At 38.0% G+C, this 23,753-nt stretch overlaps 1 protein-coding gene across 1 annotated transcript in view; it reads right to left on the reverse strand.

Moving 5' to 3' along the window:
- LOC105220512 (glutamate receptor ionotropic, kainate 2-like) overlaps positions 1-23,753 on the reverse strand; it is a 41,571-nt gene that overhangs the window by 12,151 nt on the left and 5,667 nt on the right. The window contains exons 2-11 of the mRNA XM_054235377.1: positions 19,663-19,727; positions 19,465-19,587; positions 19,286-19,404; positions 16,597-17,010; positions 16,361-16,536; positions 16,252-16,305; positions 15,565-15,729; positions 14,881-15,033; positions 14,404-14,811; positions 14,173-14,277 (exon numbers count right to left, since the gene is read on the reverse strand). Of these exons, the coding sequence (XP_054091352.1) occupies positions 14,173-14,277; positions 14,404-14,811; positions 14,881-15,033; positions 15,565-15,729; positions 16,252-16,305; positions 16,361-16,536; positions 16,597-17,010; positions 19,286-19,404; positions 19,465-19,568 (1,698 nt within the window). The 5' untranslated portion in view covers positions 19,569-19,587; positions 19,663-19,727. The remainder of the gene's footprint in view (positions 1-14,172; positions 14,278-14,403; positions 14,812-14,880; positions 15,034-15,564; positions 15,730-16,251; positions 16,306-16,360; positions 16,537-16,596; positions 17,011-19,285; positions 19,405-19,464; positions 19,588-19,662; positions 19,728-23,753) is intronic.

Genomic DNA, 23,753 nt, shown 5'->3' on the forward strand with positions numbered 1-23,753 from the left:
GTTCGCATCCGTACAATATAGAGGGACTCTTTTAAAATTCTGTCTCGCTAGTAAAATTTTAAATTTTGTATTATGCCCTGACCAAAAAGTTCGATTTACGGAAGGAAATTTGTATGAAATTTGACTTCTATTGCCGCTTCAAGAGTTCGAGTTATGGAGAACTTCGAGTTATAGAAATTCGAGTTAGGTAAGGAAATTTGTATACAATTTAGCTTCTAAACGCTATTGCCAATTCAAGAGTTCGAATTATGGAGATCTTCGAGTTATAGAAGTTCGAGCTATGGAAGTTCCACTGTATATAGATAAATGTAAAACCGCTGCACCGATTTCGTGCAAACTTCACATAAACCATCTACTACATAGTCCGAACAAAGCCTAAACATTTTGTTTGGATCGGTAAGCCCGTTCTTAAGTTATAAAATTACAAATGCCTTTGATTTTTATATATTAGAATATATACAGAGAGAGAGAATTATTTACACATCGGACGCTTTTCTACAAGTTTCACACAAAAAGCTTTCGCTTGTTGTTGTTTTTGTCGCAGGGTAACAAAATGCTATGTTGTTGTAAACCTTGATCTATTCCTGAGCGAATGTAGTCGGTTTCGGAAAAATAGCTAGAAATATGGCAGAGAAATAAGCAAATGAACTGAAGACTCGCAGTAGTCAAAAGTATTTACACACATTTTTTTTGCGTCAAAAGTATTTACACACGGCGATTTAGCCTTTATCCTTCTATTTGGTTTAAACAAGAGTAGTAATTGGATTCTATTGCATTCATAACAACCTGACTCAGCCTTAAAATATAAAAATTGGTAAATAAAATGTCGAAAACAAAGGAATTATCGATTATAACTAGATTGGAGACTGTAACTAAGTTTACTCGGGTTTCGGTTTCGGAATTAGTAAAAATTTATAGAATTTAAAGGAATACTGTTTATAATGTTATTAAAAAGAAGGACACGAAATATTACAAGGGCAATTTAAAGATAACTGGGCGGAAACCTGTGATAACTCAAAGAGAATGCAGAAGATTAGTAGGAACTGTCATACAAAATCCCATAATTAGTCCTGTTAATATTGCAGCAGCATCGAATCAGCGTATTGCATGAACAGTCAATGATGCTACACTGTTAAGGACATTTAAAAATAGTAACATACATAAATACCTACGTTGTGCATAAAGTTGACCACTTCCGAAACCATGAAAGCTTTATTTCCGAAACCAAAAAAGCGATATGCCTCTCATTTGCCATTGATTCCATCCTAAAGCCTGTCGTGGGCAGATAGGGCTAATTTTTAGTTACAGGGCTTCTTTAGTAAACGCTGTATGCACTTACCACGTGAAAAGAAGAATAATGCAGTTTAGACGCTAAATAGAGTCGGGAGAGACATTATAATTTTTTGAAATTCTTTTGGAAATTTTGCTTACTTCTGTTTTGAAGATTTGGTACTAATTTAGGGACCCTAAATCATCCGGATATATCAGAATTCACATGACGATGTCATTGTAGTGGTTAGTCGGCCTTTTCCAACTATTGACTACATTTTACAACAGGACAATGCTCCATTTCATAAAGGATCTTTACCTACAAAAGTTTTAAATGAAGCAAATCAAGTTGACCTCCGCACAGCCCTCACCAAAACTTTAGTGAAAATGTTTGGTCTTTCGTTAAATATCAGAGGACAATTGATAAAATAACCGAGAACGCCGAAATTACTGACATTTGGTCTAAATTAACTGTTAACTTAGCGCACAATTGTTGTTGCGGCGGCAAATCACGAATATATTAAAAACAGCAAAGTTAGGCAATAAGACACGATGCGATGCGTTGCGTTGCGTCGCGTTAAGTAATGAGCAATGAGTTTTAATATCTGTCAATAAATTTACAATACCAAAAAAATATATGGCTTAAAAATATATATACTTATTCGTGGTCTCTCCTCGGCAGCCTTTAAGAAAGTGAGGCCGGAAGAAACCATTCAGAGTTGCCTCACGAATGTGATTATTTTACATCATAAGGCTCAATACATTTAATAACATCGTTTAAGGCTAAGTACTATGTTTGTCAGCAACAAACATCGTTTTAAGGCTAAGTACTATGTTTATCAGCAACATCCCGCCCCCCGTGAACCGAAGGAGCATCAGCGAGTTGAGGGTCACCAGAAACATCAAGAACTGCTAACTTTGAGGCGGGTCTTTATAGGTTGCCCGTTGATGTCTTGATAAGCGCTGACCTAACTTGTCCGTCTGATGCCGGAAATGTTTCCAATACGATTCCACGTCTCCAATCCCTCAAATTTTCATTGATATCGCAGATCATAACGACATCTCCGACTTGAATCGGATTAACTCTTTTGTGCCACTTAGTACGACGCGTAAGAGTTGGTAGGTATTCTAATAGCCATCTGCGCCAAAATGTTTGTTTTAGCTGTTGTAAAATTCGCCATTGGTTTTGCAAACTCACTCCGTCAGATTCAGTAGGAGTTTGTACGTAGTTTGGGCATCCCAACAAAAAATGATTAGGAGTTAACGGGTCATCATCTTAACTTTCAATTGATAAATGTGTAAGTGGACGAGAATTTATTAAATTTTCAGCTTCGATAAGTAAGCTTTGCAAAGTCTCAATTTGAGGAGCTTTTTCCTTCAATGTAAATGCCAACACACGTTTAACGCTTTGAACCATGCGCTCCCATGCCCCACCTGCTGATGGATTCCTGGGTTGATTAAACACCCACCCAATACCACGTCGAGTACATTCACGTTCTACATCATTAGAAACTTGCAACCATTCGACCTTGCTTGCTCCGATGAAATTTGTCCCTCTGTCGCTTCTTATACGGACGGGTATACCTCTGCGGTTGACAAAATTGCGCAGACATAAAATTACAGAATCAATTGACAAATCTCTAGCCACCTCTAAATTTATCGCTCGAATCGTCAAACAGGTGCATAAGGCTACCCACCTCTTTTCTCGTCTTCTTCCAATGGACACTATTATTGGCCCAAAATAGTCAAGACCGGTATTCTAGAAAGCTCTAACGTATGGTGATAAACGATCAACTGGTAATTGGCCCATGAGAGGAGGCCTTGGCGTAACTGCTGAATTTTTGCAGAATTGACATTCACTTTTCACAGATTTAAGAAGGCTCCGAACGTTTGGGATCCAATATTTAGCTCGGATTGCGCAGTTTTGATGATAAAATGTTTCATGAAAATGACGAACTACGAGTTGTGACAGTGGATGATTCTTTGGTAAAATTACTGGATTTCTCGTGCAAATGGGTAGATATATCGTCAATGATGGGTGTTAGTGCAAATAATGAACTTTGTTTTGGAAGCTGCTTACAATTCCTTAATAGCAAAAATTCATCCGCGAAGACGGCTTCTTGAACTAATCGAATTAAGAGTTCTTCTGTTTTTTTGATGGACTTAACTGTTACATTTAACGGTGGTAGCTGAATTTCAATATTTCTCTTTAACGAAGCGTGAAATCTTAAAACTGCAAATCGAACCCAACTCATAATTTTAAGAAATTTGTAAAAATTAGAATATTTGGTGAACGGTATAACATTTTCAGGAGTGCATATAGTGTAGAGTTGTTTCGTTCTCTTCTCGATGTCATTTTCATTTGTAGAAAGATCTGGGAGTACCGGCCAATTTCCTTCACTCTGCTTTAAAAACTGTGGCATATTTATCCACTTCGAATCTCCAACTAGTCCTGCGTACAACTGAGGTCGTGTTGCATTGTCAGCTGAATTTAGCGAACCAGGTACCCATCTCCATTGCGATACTTCAGATTCATGTAGAATCTCAGAAATCCGATTGCTTACGAATTGTTTATATTGACGGGCTTCGGAATGAATCTACTGAATAACAGTCTTAGAATCCGACCAGTAATTTATTGACGCAATGTTTATAGGGTGACTTTCAATAATTGTTTTACGTAGACGTGTTCCGAGTACTGCAGCCTGTAATTCCAACCTAGGAATTGACATTGGTTTCAGAGGACTGCAACGAGATTTGGCCGCTACGAAAGCCACTGTTATTTGGTTATAACATCTAATACGAAAGTATGCGACGGCAGAATACGCTAATTCACTAGCATCTACGAATATGTGCAACTGAATTTCGGAAGATGAATCTTTAAAAAATGGGCTGTAACATCTGGGTATTCTGAAATCCCTTATATTTTCAAGTGATTTGTACCACTCGTACCATTTTTCGTATATATTATATATTCGTATTGTATCATGCCAACGCAGATTAAGCTGCCATAATCTTTGCAGCAAAATTTTGGGAACCAAAGTAACATTTGCAAGGAACCCAAATGGATCAAATATCGACATCGTTAAACCCAATAGTTCTGCTTTTGTTGGTCGTCGATTGCCATTTAAAACTGGCGTTGGTATTGTAGCGAATAATAAATTAAAGAAGAAAACATCTCGCTTAGCATCCCAATGCATCCCTAATACTTTATTATTTGTTGATTTTGATCCACACATATTCTTTGAAATACACTCAGGCTCGGAGTTTCTGTTAATGGTTTGTAATAATTTTGTGGAGTTCGAAACGAAACCTCTGAGAACGAATCCTGCTTTACTGTGAAAAAATCTCGCCATAAAAATCGTTGTGAATTTACATCTTCTTCGCGTATGTTTATGCGATGAAACATCTCTTTTATATCACCACAAATAGCAATATTCCCTTCACGAAATTTTAATAAAATCGACTGCAATGGTTTCGGTTGATAACTATCAGGACCTTTCATAAGCATGGAATTCAAAGAAATATTGTTTACTGTCGCTGCTGCATCGAACACCAATCTTGGTTTATTGCCTTTGTTTACATTGTGAACCGCAAAATGGGGTAAATACCATGTTCGCTCGTTTAATATATCAGCTTCTTCTGAAGTAAGTTTTTTGGCATAACCCTTTTTTACGTAGTCGTTTATCCTTTCTATATACCAATTTTTGTAATTAATATCACTTATCATTTTGCGTTCTACAATTTGAAGTCGTTTTAATGCTGCGTCATAATTCACTGGAAGAGATATGTTATCGCTTTTCCATAAGAGACCTGTCTCGTATCTATCTCCCACAAACTTCGTTGTGCTGTGCAAGATCTTTTCGGCTCGAATGTCTGCAGTAGATTTTATAGAAGGCAATATTGTACCAACGCTTTCTAATTCGAAATAATCGGCGATTTGTTTTTGTAATTCGTCGTAACCATTGTCAATATGTACATGAAAACATGCTGCCGGATCAGAATTATTTTCATCTGAACCAAACAAAATCCAGCCTAGCTTAGTCTCATGAATAGTAAAGCCTTCACTAAAGTTAACTACTTTCAATGGTCGAACTAAGTTTATATGGGGCATTCCAATTAAAATTTTTGGCATTGCATCGAAGTAACTTTCGATTGGTATATTCCGTAACTCCTTATTTTGTTTTTTAATTGTTTCTACATTTAATGTTTGAGAGGGTAAAATTAACTTTTTTGTTGTTCGGACGCCATTGATGTAAAATCTTTTATGTTTATTAAGTGAACCTGATATTTCTAAGTTCACAAGTTTTGAGACACCACTGGTAGTTTGGTCATCAAACCACTTGAGTCGAAGCAATTCCTTTCTACCCTTAAGGCCAATTTTATTTGCAACTTCTTCTTCTATTAATGTAACTCTAGCTCCATCGTCTATGAAGGCTATTACGTTAATGCTATCCTTCGGGCCATGTAAATTAATTGGTAAAAATTTTAATAAAGTTTTATTTTTATTTGTGTTTTCTACACCTATTTTTTTTTCTCAATGGTAACTCTTCATTTTCGAACGGCTGACAAGTGCTGACAGTAGCAACAGCAGGTTCAGCAGAAACGGAGTTGCCAATGTTGGCATCTTGAACGACTTGATTATGGAGTAATTTATTATGATATTTCTGGCATGATGTTATACCGCAAATACGACGTCGTGTACAATTATAAACATTGTGACCTGGAGAAAGACAACTAAAGCACAAACGATTTGTTTTTACAATGTCCCATCGTTTGTCATTATTAGCGTCTTTAAATTTCATGCATTGGTACAATGGATGATTGTCTTTGCAAAATATACATTTCAATTTTTCTTCAGATATGGATAGCACCGATTTCGGTGATCTATTATATTTTCGCGATAGTTGTTCGGAACTGACGTGTGGTGTGTTCAGTTCTGTTGCCATTACAACGTATGTTGACATTTGTTGTAACCACGAACTAAATTCACAAATTGTTGGGTATGGTTTATTTATGGCAAATGTATGACGTGCCCATTCTTCTCGTTTATAAAGCGGTAGTTTACTTACCAAATCATCCAACAGTGTTGGGTTTGAAAGATGAGGTGCAGCACTGGCGTTCTCCAAAAATGCGACTAAATTTGTTACCATTGAACTAAAATCAAAGATGACATGATACGAAACTCTTTATTCTGAGAGAGCGCTGTAAAAATCCACATTTTTTATAACATTTGACAATGATCCCACTATGTAAAAAAATAAATTGGGCATTTTAGAAATAACTTTTGGGTATTTTAACTTTTAGATATTATTTTTAAATGATCTGTTCCTATTAGACCTATATCATATATATACTAACTTCAATATACTTATGTACTAATTATAAATAATTAAGAATAAAAAATTAATTTTATATAAAATCATGCAACAAAATATATTAATTTATTAACATAAAATATATTAAATATAATGATGTCATTTGATATATTAGATGTCATTTGTAACAAATAATAGCAAAAAAAATAGTTTCACACAATTTAATATTATCAGTGTATTTCCCTAAAATTGTATTTCGCACTGATTTTGTCATATACTTTTACCGGTATTACTTCTGGCAAAGGCGGGATCTTTTCTGTCAAAAATTCCTTCAACTCGCATTGCTACCAACTTAAAATGAGAGATCAGGGAATTCGGTTTGAGGAAAAATGAGAGAGTTTCGTATCATGTCATCTTTGCTAAAATTGGTGATTTCATGAATTTTCCCACTTGTGATTGATGGAAACGTCCTGATTTTAGCGAGTTGGCTGCGTATCAGTAGTTCAGGTCGTCCATAATGAAACTGCAACGAAGATATTACTGCATTCACGCTTGAAGGGTGAATTAATAGCGATTCAACTTTTGAACGGGCGTCTCCTTTAAGAGCTTTTTGTAAGCGAAGTAAATTCTCTACATTAGTGTATGCAAACATATTCGTTGTTTCTTTAAAGGCGACGATAAACATTGGCCACTCCTCGGGTGAGCCAGAAAACTGTGGCAAATCTTGTAATTTGCGAATAAAATGTTGGTTACTTGTTGGCATACATGTTGTATGTGTATTATTATTCTGCAAAGGTGACGTATAAGTGTTGTTTAAAGATGTGGCGGCTGTAGATTTAATATCGGCAAAATTTACATTCGGCGTAAAGTTACCCGCGGTGACATTGAAATAAGGCGTAAATGATTGCATATAGCAGGGCACATGCTGGTTGGCTGATGTAGGGTTGTAGTTGGAATTTGTATAAGCATTAGAACGGGTGAAAAATGCGTCGGTAGCGTTGACGTTAAAATTTGGTGGGGCAAGAACGGCGGCGTTTGCAAAGTTCATGTGTGACAATAAGTAGGCAGAAGTATCGGCCGTATTTGTATAGGCATACATTGGCTTAACAGGTGCGTCAGAACTGACTTGAAAAGAGTCGGCAAGTGACTCAGCAATCTTGGTATCGACGGCGGCAGTTGTCGATGCGAGTGTTTGTTTCAGGGATAACCTCTCCTTTTCTGAAGCTTCCAAAGATAGTTGTAGCTGACGAATTTGTTTTTGTAAATCTGCAACTGCGTTGTCTGGCATGACCATTACGCTATCTCCATCGTTGTCGCTAGAAGAATCTTCATTTGAAATCGGCATTTTCGATGGATTCGCGTTATGTGTTTTTTGACTTCTTAAATTGTAGCGTGGCATGCAATAATTCAAAATGGCGTTATTCACGATGGCACACGTGGAAGAAATATTAAAATAATGTTGCGGCGGCAAATCACGAATATATTAAAAACAGCAAAGTTAGGCAATAAGACACGATGCGATGCGTTGCGTTGCGTCGCGTTAAGTAATGAGCAATGAGTTTTAATATCTGTCAATAAATTTACAATACCAAAAAAATATATGGCTTAAAAATATATATACTTATTCGTGGTCTCTCTTCGGCAGCCTTTAAGAAAGTGAGGCCGGAAGAAACCATTCAGAGTTGCCTCACGAATGTGATTATTTTACATCATAAGGCTCAATACATTTAATAACATCGTTTAAGGTTAAGTACTATGTTTGTCAGCAACAAACATCGTTTTAAGGCTAAGTAATATGTTTATCAGCAACAATTGTGTTGAATCATTTCGGACCATAAGGCAGGCTGTTATTGATGCCAAAGGCGGTGTAACCAATTATGAATTTATCGCCTTAGAATAGCAACTTAGACTAAACATTAAAATTAAAAAAATTATCATTAAATAAGAACAGGGTAATAGAGTTCAAGTTGTGTGTAAATACTTTTGACGCAAAAAAAAAATGTGTGTAAATACTTTTGACTACTGCGAGTCTTCAGTTCATTTGCTTATTTCTCAGCCATATTTCTTGCTATTCTTGCCAAACCGACTTCATTCGCTCAGGAATAGATCAAGGTTTACATATACATTTGTATATTGAGTGAGTTAGATGTGTTTATTAAGTGCTCCTGGGATTGTGTTAATTAAACCTGGTTTATGTGCAATAACAACCACCATATTTACCTTGAAGTCTTCGGGACACTGGAAGTTTCAAGTGGAACCTATATATTATAGTCAGAGATAAGTACAAATTGTTATTTGATATAAATTCAATTGCACTTGCCTGCCCATTTTTTCGCGGCAAATTAGTGGATAAATAAATTAATATTATTTCCCCTATAAAAAACAGCTATCAAATAAAACGCGCACTCAAATTGTTCTGCCGTTTGTTTTGATCGAACAGCTGTTCCCCTTTTCATTTTCGTTTTCCTTTTGGTTTGGGTATTGCCAACCATTGAAATTTCGTGTAGGTTTTTTCAGTGACAGCGACTGAACATACTTTCAGACAGGAATACCCAACTATTTTCCCGCCATAATATGGCCTTAGAAAATAGCATTGGGTGTACACCGGAGAATCCTTTCCGAAGGAACTCCAAAGTTTTGGGAACGCCTCCTATTGGCAAGAATGAGGGATCCACCGTTGCTGGATCAACAAAAATGTGTGAAAAGACCGATCGTGCAAACCTTGGGATTTCTGATGATTTTCAGAAGAGTGAAAATGTTAATGTTTTCAACAAACTGGGCACAAAAATCAAGGAGCTGGAAAATATGATGTCTGGACAGAGACACATAAATCAGGCAATGCGCGATCTTGTAAGCTGCATAAATAGCTTGTACGACAAATCTGAAAATCCCGAGAATTCATCTAAAAGAGTGATGGTAGGGAAAGCATCGCAGGTTTCCCCTATTTATAAAGATGTGAGCACCCCAAAAAGACTACGGGAGAAAACAGGAGTCCTACCGCCCACAAAAAAGCCAAAAAAGGCTAATGAAAATGTGCAGGCGACCTACAGTGAGGTCACAAAAGCAAGCCGCATAGATACTCCAGGAAGTAAACCCATATGCGATAAATGGGTGGAAGTGACAAAAAAGAAGAAACCAATCGAGAAGAAAATCAAATCTAAACCAGATGCAATCATATTAACAAAAAGGATGGTGCGTCGTATGCTGAGATTCTCCGAAAGATAAAAGGGGACAGCGGCCTCGATGAATTAGGTTCTAACGTAACCTACATTCGTAAAACATTAAAAGGAGACCTACTAATTGAATTAAAAAATCAATCAGAAAAGAAAGCTGAGACTTTCCAAAGTGCCCTAGAGGGGGTGATTGGGGAAATGGCCGTAATACAGCCAAAAACCCATAATGTCACAATTATGTGCAAAGACCTCGATGAGATCACGACCCCGGAAGAAATTTGTGATACACTAAATAAGGAATGCGGATTCAAAAACATTGATAAAACAAATGTTAAAAGTATGCGGAAAACCCGAAGCGGTACTCAAATTGCTATCATTTGCCTACGTGCTCAAGATGCCAAGACTGCCCTAAAGCTAGGCAAAGTAAAAATCGGATGGTCAATATGCCGTATCCGCGAATATACACCTATTCCCCGCTGTTTTCGATGTTTTCAGCTGGGTCATATGGCACGCAACTGTAGTAACCCAGCCGACAGGTCCGGCCTTTGTACACGTTGCGGAACCGAAGGACATGTTGCAAAGGTATGCACTAACACCCCGAGCTGCATGCTTTGCAAGGGGGAACATTCAGCCTTGAGCACGACTTGTCCCAAGTATCAGGAGATGTTGAAGTCACTTAAGAAATGAGGATCTTACAGTTAAATTTAAATCACTGCGCTGCAGCACAAGAATTGCTGAAACAAACTGTAGTAGAAAAGAATATTGACGTCGCCATACTAAGTGAGCAATATTCTCAGCGTTCGGAAAGCACCTGGATAACAGACGCGTCTGGCAAGGCAGCAATATGGTCCTGCAAAGGACAACCTTTTATGTCCTGTGCCAGAGTATCCCCACATGGTTTCACATGGGCGAATTTATATGGTATATACATCGCAAGCTGCTACGCTCGTCCCAGTGCTTCGATCGCAGAATTCGAGAACTTCCTTCTGGAGCTGACTCTAGAAACCAGGGGCAAATCGCCTATACTAATAGCGGGCGACTTTAATGCATGGTCGACTGCTTGGGGAAGCAAAAGCACAAATCATCGTGGGCGTCTAGTACTATAATTTCTAAGCCAAACAAACCTGAGTATCATGAATACCGGCACGCAAAATACCTTTCAGAAAGGGAAAAAAGGTTCCATAATTGATCTTATGTTTGCGAATGACGCACTGTGCAGGCGCATTAAATGGAGAGTTGAAGACATATATACAAATAGCGATCACATGGCTATTATGACAGAAGTCTCGTTACCCGGAGAGACGGAGCACCTCAGTAGGAACAGGTGTAACAAAAGAGGCTGGAAGCAAAAAGAGTTTGATTCAGATCTTTATGTGACTGCCTGGCGCGCAGCAAATGTTCCCTGCGAAGACGCAGCCCACCTTGTATCCGCAGTTAGAAAAGAACTGGTTGCTGCATGCGACGCTACTATGCGCCGGACAACACATCACACCAAACGAAGGCCAGTATATTGGTGGAATGAAGAAATAGCCACGATCAGAAAGCTTTGCCACTCATCTAGACGTCGCCTACAGCGCAACCAGGGTGGCGAAAACGAAAACAGTCTCAAAGAGGTATTTAAAAGACATAAGAAACTCCTGAAGACAGCCATTATCAGCAGCAAAAGAAAGTGTTTTGAAGAGCTTTGTGAAAAATTTGTATGTCAAAATTTAATAATAAGTCGCAGCCAACTAGAAGCGCATCGTTTATGAGGAAAATCGTCGAAGTATTATTTCCGGTGCATGAACCGATCTCCTATGCTGAACAACGAAAATGTGCTACTGGGTCACCGCTCTTTGTCTCAGAAAAAGAATTATTGGACATATCCAAAAAAATCAAAACCAACAAAGCGCCTGGAATAGATGGTATACCCAACATAGCTCTAAAGGAAGCAATAACTGCAAAACCCACCCTATTCGTTGAAATGTACAACGCATGCATAAAAGAAGGGGTATTCCCCGACCCCTGGAAAGTTCAGCGCTTGGTATTACTCCCAAAACCAAAGAAACCACCAGAAGAACCTTCATCGTATCGACCTCTGTGTATGCTCGACACACTGGGAAAAGTGTACGAAAGCATAATAAGAAACCGCTTGGAGATTGCAATCCAGGAAGCCGGCGGGTTATCAAAAAGACAATACGGCTTCACAAAACGGAGATCCACTATCGACGCACTAAACGAAGTCGTTAACACTGCAAAGGATGCAGTTAGTGGTAAAAGATGGAAAGGTGGAGCCAAAAAATATTGCGCTCTCATCACCCTGGATGTGAAGAATGCATTCAATTCAGCGAAATGGACAAACATAATCAAAGCTCTACATGAAATGCGCGTCCCTCAATACCTAATAAAAATAATAATGAGTTATTTCGAAAACAGAAGGCTGATATTCGACACAGACGAAGGCACAAAGAGCTACTCTATTTCGAGTGGAGTACCACAAGGATCGGTCTTAGGCCCCCTCTTATGGAACCTTATGTATGACGGGGTGCTGCGAAGACACCAACCAAAAACTGTGAAATTAATAGCATATGCCGATGACCTCGTAGTGGTAGCAGTGGCAAAGCATCTTGATGACCTACGAAGCAAATGCAATGAATGCATTAATGGTCTACGGCAATGGTTTTCTTCCAAGAGTTTGGAACTAGCAGAGCATAAAACTGAAGTCTTGCTCATAAGCACACGGAAAATTGAAGAAAGAATGACTCTCACTATAGGGGATTGTGAGATTACTTCACAACCACAGTTAAAGTATACTAGACTCCAGACTTAAATTCAAGGAGCACTTGGCGCATACGGCAAACAAAGCAAATAAAATATACAACGCTCTATCTAGAATGATGGCGAATAGAGGCTGCATCCGATCCAGTCGACGACTTTTAATTGCAAAGGCGATGATCTCCGTAATTTTGTATGCGGCTCCGATATGGACTCAGGCATTAGACATTAAAGCGTACTTTAGACCAATTAACGCAGTACATAGACTGTCGGCAATCCGAGTAATTAGTGCTTTCCGAACCATATCCAGCGATGCTGCTGAAGTTTTAGCCAGCATGCCGCCTATTGACATCCAGGGTGATGAACTAGCTCGGCTGTATAAACTAGCACCCCCCTCTGAGACTAAAAAGATAGAAGAGAGAAAAATTAGCATCACAAAGTGGCAGCAACGGTGGGAAACCTCAGCCAAAGGACGGTGGACCCATAGACTAATACCGGACATCCATTCGTGGATACATAGGGAACATGGGGACCTGGATTTGCACCTGACCCAAATATTAAGTGGTCACGGGTGCTTCAGAAGCTACCTGTACAAATTCCGTTGCGACGTTAGTCCGTATTGTCCAATATGTGCAGAATCTGTAGAAGACTCTGAACATGTATTTTTTCATTGTCCACGCTTTTCTAACATAAGGGAAAAGGTGGAAACAACCTTAGGTGGTAGCTTAACGGTGGAAAATTTGACTGCACTTATGTGTCAGTCCTCCAAAAAATGGAAAGCTGTTAGCGAAGCGGCAGCTTTAATCATGACAGAACTGAGACATATTCAACAGATTAGGCGTCAGTCAGACCGCGCTATAGAGGAGACTTAAAAGTCTTGTCACTCCCACGAAGTAATACCTTATCCGGTGGTCCCGTGGGAGGGTCCTGTGTTGGGAGTAGGTTAGGTTTAGCGGATTAAAGTTCCGCACTCCGGCTTTCGATGCTTCCCCCTACTATAAAAAAAAAAAAAAAAAAAAAAAAAAAAGATCAAGGTTTACAACAACGTAGCATTTTGTTACCCTGCGACAACAACAACAACAAGCGAAAGCTTTTTGTGTGAAACTTGTAAAAAAACGTCGGATGTGTAAATAATTTTGACTACTTCTGTATATAAGAAAATGTTTACATTGTGGAATGTAATAACTTACCCAAAACGCTTCAGTTCAGTAAGGAAAACCAACAGAAACCCTAAATTTAATGGTAAAGCTGGTATCGGGGTATAGCTTTTCAACGCCCCAAATATCTAATATATGGCCCCCAGTGTTTGTGCAAATTTTTTTACTGAAAATATCGGTTAATTTCTCAGATATTGTACAGGAATTCTAAGGGGTTATGTTTCTTATAATTATGTGGCTCTGGGTCCCAAGCCCCCATATACCTCATATACGGATTTTCAAACTTCCGATGGACTATTGAACTATATAGTAACAAAACCCCAAAAACCAATATAGCGGAAGATTTTTTAGAGAATTCGTTGAATTCGATAGAAATTCACGTAAATTTTTAAAGTTATGGAAAGTAATCGTATGTCCTGTCAAAATTGGTTCAAATTTATAAAGAAAATAGTATTAATAGTAATAATAAAATAAGTATTACTATTTTTATTAAATATTCCTTACCTTAAATAAGATTCCAATTCCCAAATTCATAAAAGGCTTTGTAAAATCGATCACGCTCTCTCGTACGTAGTTAATAGTCATTGAAGCAACGGCCAGGTCGGCGCGCTAAAGTAAAAAAAAACACAAAAATCATAAAAGCATTGGCTATGACTATTAATATAAATGTTTGTTACTTAAGAATCGTTTATTTTACAAAATACAAAATGTTAGTAGATTAGTTCTTTTGTTTACCTTCTCCATTAGCTCACGCACTATGCCATTCCAAACTTTTGTATCCGGGTTGAATACGCCATACATATTATCGGGCACCAGCTCAATCTTATATTGAAATCCCACTTGTGTGGCGATGGCCTTTAATAGATCGATACAAAATCCCTCGAAACGATCATTCCCCGATTGAGTGATGTCACTTTTCACCATCACATAAGGCTTCTCCTGTCGTGTCATCACAATTAACGTTGTATTGCTTGTATGCGTGTCGTAGAAAGCGGTTGCATCGGTAATATTAACCCCCACATCGGGTTTCCAAAACCCGACTTTTTGTATTTTTTCACGCTTTAGTTTAAGTAAATCAATTTGAAATATATTACGACGTCCCTTAGCAAAATGCACACGGCCTGTCAAGCCATTCATGGAAGCCTGGATACAACGTTATATATTACATATTATTTTCCAGCTCATAAAGAATTAAGAAGAAGTGATAGGTACCGAATTTATATAGTTATATAGCGACAGCCCATCCCTCCACGGCATATCGCTTTTACAGGAAATATTATGCCATGTTAATAAATGACTTCTATCCAGCTCCATAAGACCAGCAGCGACGGAATACACGGAATCGAACATCAATGCAGATTGTGTCTGGACAAAGACAAAGATATTACGAAATACACAGCTATTTCAGTTCCATATTTAAATGAGAAAACAAGAACTTAAGCGGGAATCACTGTATACAATTTGATAAAGAGAATCCCAGACGCACATTTCATGAATGTCTATGGGAACACGGCCGTAACGCCGCCTATAATAATTGAGATGGACCTTTTCAAGACCCCATACACCTAATATGAGGAGATCAGTGTCCGTGAGAGATTATATACCTCAAAAATATCAGTTATACTATGTTAGTGAAATTATGTGTAGACCACCTTTGCCTTATATTAATGTGATCTGGTGCTAAAAATTAGTTCCCTCAGTGTAATACCTGGACAAAATTACGTTAGCGGTAATAGTCATTCCTAAATATGAGAAGTTCAACAAATTCGGCGCTATTTGGAAGGACTTAAACTTGTCCACAGTCCCCGTATTCCAAACAGTAAATTCGGAACCTCATGTGAACTCTGCTCCACATGAGTATGTAGTTTATTCAGCAATAATTTTAAATATTCCTACCTGTATATATGGTTGATCATTAATATAGTCCAATCCACTATGAGGTAATTTCTGCATTTGTTCAATAACTTCCTTATAACGTTGACTCTCCACGTCCACCAATCGAAAGGCTGTAATGTTAACGCCATTGTATTTGAAGTCTTCCAGGTCGAAAATTTCTAAATCCTAATAATAAGGTAATTCAATAATTCAAAAGAATTTTTAACAAGCAATTGTTATATTTGATATATGTATATATTATAGTCCTGCAATAAAATCAACTATCGTCTATTAAATTCGTACTTAAGTGATTTAAATATAATTTTGGAATCATAGAGATACAATAAAAATATAAATAAATAGCCTAAATTAAGTACCAGGAGCCGACAAAGCCCTGAACTTACTACAATTCTACAGATATCTGTCAGTTCTATATCCGCTATTTGGCGTGCTTGTGCGAAAAAGTGGGATCCGATAAATCTCTTTCTTGATCTCGTAAAAGCGGGAAATTCCAGAAGAAAGTGATGAGATAATTCCACCTCGATATCCCGATAAACTACAAACTGTCTTTAGTAATAGCATCCGTGGCATAAGAAGGAAAACAGTTCCAAGTTTTGCAATTATTTTCTACGGACGGATTCGGACGACTTTGGCACCTGACACTGCTGCCAGGGCTCTTAGTAATAAAAAAAATATTTTCATACTTACAAATGTTGTAAACATATAATGATAGCGATGGTCATTCATCTGTAGTTGCAAAATCTGAAATTATTTTGTTAGGGTGTATAGATCTCTAATGAGTTTACTAAAACCTTACTGCTCGAAAGAAGGCATTTATATTTGTAGGATTTGTGTCTACAATAATTTTATAAATATCCTTCTTTCGTATCGCTCGCAAAACTTGACGATACGTATTAGGCGAGGTCTGACGAATATACAGTTCTGTTCGTATATCTGCGGTTACATGCACCAGATCTTGGTGATTGAAGATACCTATGAGTATACGTAATAGCACGCTGCAATTGTACGCAATATTTCACGTATGGTACTTACGCAAGTCGTCTTCATAGATTATAGCAGTTTTCGTCCAATTTAGAAAAATCATCAAGTCACGATGAGCCAAATTCATGAGTCGCTGGGAAGGGTATAGATTAATAGAGAATTCCTTAGTGCTAGCGTCCAACTCAATACGAGACTCGATGTGTGGAATACCGAACGTTTCACATATCGATTGCACGTGCGCTGAAAGTAAGGGATCTGACGGCCCAAAAATGACCTGCACTCCTGATTCCAATTGTCGACAAATTTTCTTCGTTGTGCGAAAGGAATCATCTCGTGGCGCATACTCAATATCGTAAATAAGCTGTGTATTTGATAATAGCAATTTGTCCTTATTCACACGATACACCGCATATTTAAATGCATATTCAATGCTACTATCACGTTGATCTTCTGTAAATATAGCACCTGTATAAAATACACAATAAACAGTTTAATGTAAAATAGTGTCTCGAATTTCCGATCAGCAGCAGATATATCATTAACATCACACAAAGAAAATTTGTTTTGTGTTTTTGTACAGAAATTACTCGACCAATGTCATCGAAATTCGATCTCTGACAATCCCAATGCTACAGTTAGAAAATTAACGAAATCAGTTCACAACCACGCCCACTTTCCTTATACTACCATTTTGATATCCATCTGATTCGTTCACTCTACAATATATAAAAAAGCACTAGTTAAGATATCGGAACAAAACTTCTCGTCTTTCATCGTCTAAAAATATGGCATCGTCCGTCTAAAAATCGGCGAAATCGGACTATAACTTTTTATGGCTTCAAGGACTTCACCGGTTTGGCTAATTTTTTACCGAAAATATTGGTAAATCTTTCGGATATTCTAAAGAAATTCAAAGGAGATGTGTTTCTTATAATAGTGTGTCTTTGTGGCAAATGGGCAAAATCAGCTTAATACTTCTTCTATTATTGATTACAAAATAAAGAAAGTAAGATTGTTTATTTTTTCCATAATTTTGCCCATCTATTGGGAATCAATCACAACTTTTTTGCACCTCCTTTTACCTTAAGCGCCGCCTTAATCCTTGCTGGCATTAACGTTGTCATCATACCACGTCTTCAAAAGGTCGGAATCTTCATAATCGTCCACAGGTTTTCGATCGGTCTGTTCCTAGGCCTCTTTTAATAGCTGGCGATGACTTAAAGCGATCCAGCAGACAATACCCTCGGATGAGCCGGTCATGGGTTTTTGTCTTTTTATTTTTGAGCAAAAAAACCCATCTCCTAAATTTTTTTTATGAAATCTGCTGACGCAATGTTCGACATTTGCCTGGAACTTTGATTCTGCTGTCGTTATCCTGATGAAACACGACAATACTCTGACCGCTTCTGGACATTGGTCCCATTGCTGATAGTACAGGTTCGAATTAAGTTTGGCGGTAGGGCGTAGTTCAAAATCAATAACTCTCTGCCAAATCCACAAAACACAGATCAAAGCCTTCCTGACTGTCAATTCTTGCTCTGAGCCGTCTCAACGCGATGCCACTACGACCGTTTTCGCTACTCTAAGAATTACTTCGATTTTTTTGCGATTCATCCATGATTCTCATATAGAAATTCTATCGATGAACTCGTGAGACAGTCATACTTCGAGCTTCAACGCAAAATACAAATTACTAAACTCATCTCTTTGAAAATAACGGATCTCTTTTTACTAGACCTACTATTTCCGAATACTGCTCTCAAAGCTCCTAAATATCAGGCATACGGAGGCTAGAGGAGGCATTGATGCGGGGTTAATTTAGAGTTATTGCATACACGGATAGACAGATACTCTTTTACTTCAACTCGTCCAACGCCCATAAATAGAATAACATAATTGAACTGGTGAATGCTGTTTTAGTTACCTGCGTTTATCTATAATATATGTTTAATATAATATATAACCGATCTGGTTCATTTTATTCTTGAAATATTCGTGGAAGGCCAGAAAAGTATTAGAAAGTGAGTAAATATGGAAAAATTTCGAGGAAGATAATAATAAGATAATTTTATTAGAGTTGACAACAAAAATATAAAAAAAGAAAACAAAAAATAATAATATGTTGAAGATTGTCATTATAACGGGAATAGGGACAACTTGGCACCTGTTAGTAATCAGACAAACGACACATTCGGCCTTGAAATTACTTCTAAATTGCAAATCAACGAAGCACCAGTCTGCAAAATCGCCAAAAAAACGCTATAACAAAGATTTTCCAGATATTCAAGAAGTCGCTGAAGGCACTTCACAGATTTACGCGACAACGAAAAGATTTTTGGTGAAGCCATGATTCTGTTGGCAGGTTATTCTTGGATCAACTGTTGCTGACGAACTAATCGCAAGTCTAAAATCATCTAATTGTGGCGACACATAAAGAATCGCCAATTAGGAACTAACAAACGAATGTTTTTGCAACAATCTCAAACTGTGATTGTATGGAAATGGAATTGTTTAATTATAATTTGCTGATTTATTACATACTAAACTTTAACAAATTATGATGATTTACGCTTAATACAGATTTACAATAATGTCTATTTTCAAATTTACCGGCTATAACGTTTTCGTTTTTATGCGTAAGAATTTTTTCACTATATTGAAAAATTTACTAATTTAATGTATACTTTTGCCACAAAAACAAGTGGCCGGGCCTGCTAGTACATATATATAAGTAACTCACCTAAAGGGATTACTGCTGGTAATGCTGCTGCACAAAAAAAGTTGCTTAAATAGTAGATTAGAAGAATGTGTGAAAGAGCGCACTTGTAGCGCGTGCGTGAAAATTCGTATCCTGCAAAACTAAGAAGAATGGAAAATAAAATTAATTTTTAATTAATATTTTAAGTTGCTTAATTGTACCTAAAGTTTATCAGCAACATGTTCGTTTTTATTATGAGGTTTGGCATAGTAATGTATATCACATGACATTTTGTTGGTTCTTGCAAATATGCCATAATAATCATCAAGTATGTAAAAATGTGCCTAAAAGTAAATATTTTTTAATATTAGTTATGTAATAACTTATTATGTACTTCTAAAACACAATTAATAGCTTACGGTAATATGACAACGGTATTAGTAGAAAAGATCGACGTCAGCCAAGCGATGTATCGTATTAGTTACTAGAAAGAAAGGATATAAAATAGGTGAGGTCTTAGTTCTGTGATTTCTTAGAAAAAAGCTTTTGTTCAGTTTCCAAGATGGTGTAAAAAGAATTTAGACTCCCTTCTCCGATGGGATGCCACAATTGCAAGACAATGTCAGTCGCTATACCAGGGCTCTATGAGAAATGAAATCAATAGTCAACATTTTTCAAAAATATGGAGCCAAGATTAATGACTTTTTCGTGCCTGAATTCGCGGAACCTATATGCCTCTGTGCAGCAAAGAACGCCCGTCAACAAACACAAGGAAGGTTCGACGTCGAAAAGCTGCAATCACAACCGACAGCCGAACGATTTTCTACTCGACTTGCACTCCTGCTCTCTGAGAGCACTCATCAGCATCTCGATATAAGGGAGCTGTGGAACGGCATCTCAAACTCATTGCATACCGCTGCAGCCGAAACAATTGGTCTCCGGCAACGCCAAAAAACCAGTTGGTACGATGAGAATTGTCGTTCCGCAGTGGAGAGAAAACAGACTGCCTACCTCGCAACGTTGCGATCGACCACAACACGTTCGGGGTGGGATAGATATCGAGAACTGAAGAGGGAAGCGAGACGCATTTGCAGACGTAAAAAGAAAGAGGCCGAAATGCGTGAGTATGAAAAGCTTGAAAAGCTGGCCGACATGGGTAATGCTCGAAAATTTTATGAAAAGATGAGGCGATTAACAGAAGGTTTCAAGACCGGAGCATTATCATGTAGGGACCGAGAAGGTAATCTGGTAACGGATGTCCAGAGCACACTGGGATTATGGAGGGAACACTTCTCCGACCTGCTCAATGGCAGTGAAAGTACAACACCAGGAGATGGTGAACCCGATTCCCCAATCGATGACGATGGAATAGATGTTCCATTACCCGACCATGAAGATATTCGAATAGCAATTACCCGCTTGAAGAACAACAAAGCGGCGGGGGCCGATGGATTACTGACCGAGCTATTCAAATACGGCGGCGAAGAACTGATAAGGTGCATGCATCAGCTTCTTTGTAGAATATGGTCGGGAGAAAGTGCGACTTCTTCAATCTATTGCTGGAAAAAAAAAATACGAGCTGCAGAACTAAATAGAGAGGGTACAATCTTCTACAAGAGTGTACAGCTCCTGGCGTATGCCGATGATATTGATATCATCGGAAGCAACAACCGCGCCGTTTGTTCTTCGTTTTCCGGCTAGATAAAGAAGCGAAGCGTATGGGTCTGGTGGTGAATGAGGACAAGACGAAATATCTCCTGTCATCAAACAAACAGTCAGCGCACTCGCCTCTTGGCTCCCACGTCACTGTTGACAGTCATAACTTTGAAGTTGTAGATAATTTCGTTTATCTGGGAACCAGCATTAACAACACCAACAATGTCAGCCTTGAAATCCAACGCAGAATCACTCTTGCCAACAGGTGCTACTTTGGACTGAGTAGGCAATTGAAAAGTAAAGTCCTCTCTCTACGAACCAAAATCAAACTCTATAAGTCGCTCATTATTCCCGTCCTGATGTATGGCGCTGAAGCGTGGACGATGACAACATCCGATGAGACGACTCTTGGGGTTTTCGAGAGAAAGGTTTTGCGCAAGATTTATGGTCCTCTAAACATTGGCAACGGCGAATACCGCAGACGATGGAACGATGAGCTGTACGATTTATACGACGACATTGACATAGTTCAGCGAATAAAAAGACAGCGGCTACGCTGGCTAGGTCATGTTGTACGGATGGAAGAAAACACTCCAGCTCTGAAAGTATTCGATGCAGTACCCGCTGGAGGAAGCCGCGGAAGAGGACGACCTCCACTCCGCTGGAAAGACCAAGTGCAAAGTGACCTGGCTTCACTTGGTGTTTCCAGTTGGCGCCAAAAAGCAAAAAGGAGGAATGAGTGGCGCGCTCTGGTGGATTCGGCTATAATCGCTTAAAGCGGTTCCTACGCCAAATATATATATATATATATATATATATATATATATATATATTTAGGAATCATTTGGTGCGCGCATTATCTCGCATCGTGGGCATGTGGCATGGCCTACAAGATCGTGCGATTTAATACGGCTGGTCTTTTTGTGTGGTGTTATGTGAAGTCGCTTATCTATGCAGTTGAGTCTGCGACGATTCACGCCTTGGAAGCGAATATTGGTCGCGTTACTGCTAAAATACGGCCCGATTCCTGTAAAACGCGGTTGAAAATTGAGCCTCACATCTGGAATTTATTCGATTCAACCACGATGCGGTATTAGCTGATATACAGTGATCCCCGCTTAAGTGCCTTTCCCGCTTAAGTGACCATATTTTGCGGGATCGTTGTTTTTTCTCTAAATATACATTTAAAATTCCCCACTTAAGAGCATCCGCTTAAGTGCCTTTCCCGCTTAAGTGACTGTAAAATTTAGGCCATAAATACAAAATTGTTTGCTATTTTTCTCTTTTAAATGCCTTTTAATATTTTTGACATTGAATGCGCTGAGTATTGTCAAAAGGAAAACATATACATAGTTTTGTAATATATTTTTTCCATATTTATTGTTATTAATAAGTATTTTTGTTATTAATAATAAATAAATATGACTTTCATTCTAAAAGAAAAATATTGGATCGAGGTATTTGAGAAAAAACTTGGTAATTACCTAGAGACACTTAAACGGGATTCTTTTAAATTCCTTTCCAGCTTAAGTGCTCTTAAAATCTTGCATGGTAAGAAGGGGGGCATCATAATGTGTAAGCTTTCAAGATCATAACGTGTAAGCTTTCAAAGAGTACGGACGTGTTTAATGCGCTCCGTGAAAACTTTCTTAATAAATTACTAATAAAAGCAAAATAAAAAAATTAAACAACCAATAACTTGTGTATTCGAAATTTGAAATCAAAACACAAAACATAAACAAAACAAATTAGTTTAAAATAACAAACAACATATAAAAGTGAACAAAACAAACAAATAAAAAGCAAACATGAGCGCTAGCGCTGCGCAGTCTCAACAGCAAGGTCGTAGGCATTCTCTGAACGCCTACTTCAGCTTTGTTGAGCCTGCAAAATCTGCTCTCTCCAATAAACAATCAAACGGTGAGAAAGATGAGTCATCGAAGCGCTCAGCCGATCAGCAGAAGGGATCAGCAGAAGCAGAAAAAAACAGCAAGTGCGCAACAACAAATCAGCAGGCAACATCAACCAAGCAGGTATCAGCAAACGAGCGGACAACAATGGAAAAAACAATGCAAGGTGAGCATGTACCGAAGAGTAAAGTACAATCTGTACAGACTGGCATTGACCGCTACGTCAACATAAAAAGGAAATCAAGTCCTATCAAGACAGCGGTTAATGCCAAAAAGTTTCAACCCGCCACGCTTAATACAAATAAGCCTGGAAATTTAAATGGCAACAGATTTGCCATACTAAGCAATGGTTTAGACGACGATGCGAAGGGTGCCACCACAGTCGCGAATGCCAAGCCGCCGCCAATATATTTACGTGAGCGTAGCTCAAATGCACTTGTTAATAAACTCAGTGAAATTGTAGGTACCAACAATTTTCATATCGTGCCTTTGAAAAAAGGCAAGATAGATGAAACAAAAATACAATCCTACACTGAGAAAAGTTTTATGGATATAGTGAAATTTTTGTCAAATAACAACAAGAATTATTATTCTTATCAACTGAAGAGCTCTAAAGGCCTAGTTGTTGTTGTAAAAGGCATTGAGTCTTCGGTAGAATCTAATGATATCAAAGAAGCCCTTGAAGAATGCGGCTTTGGAATTAAAAATGTGGTAAATATCTTCAATAGAAATAAAGTACCTCAACCAATGTTTAAAATTGAATTGTTGCCAAACTCTAATCCAATAAAAAAGAATGAAACACACCCAATATACAATTTAACATATTTACTCCATCGTAGAATTACCGTTGAAGAACCTCATAAAAGAAATGGTCCGGTACAATGCATAACTGCCAAGAGTATGGGCATACCAAATCATATTGCACTCTACGCAGTGTTTGTGTG

The sequence above is a fragment of the Zeugodacus cucurbitae genome, chromosome X (assembly GCF_028554725.1).
Source record: "Zeugodacus cucurbitae isolate PBARC_wt_2022May chromosome X, idZeuCucr1.2, whole genome shotgun sequence".
Lineage (NCBI taxonomy): Eukaryota > Metazoa > Arthropoda > Insecta > Diptera > Tephritidae > Zeugodacus > Zeugodacus cucurbitae.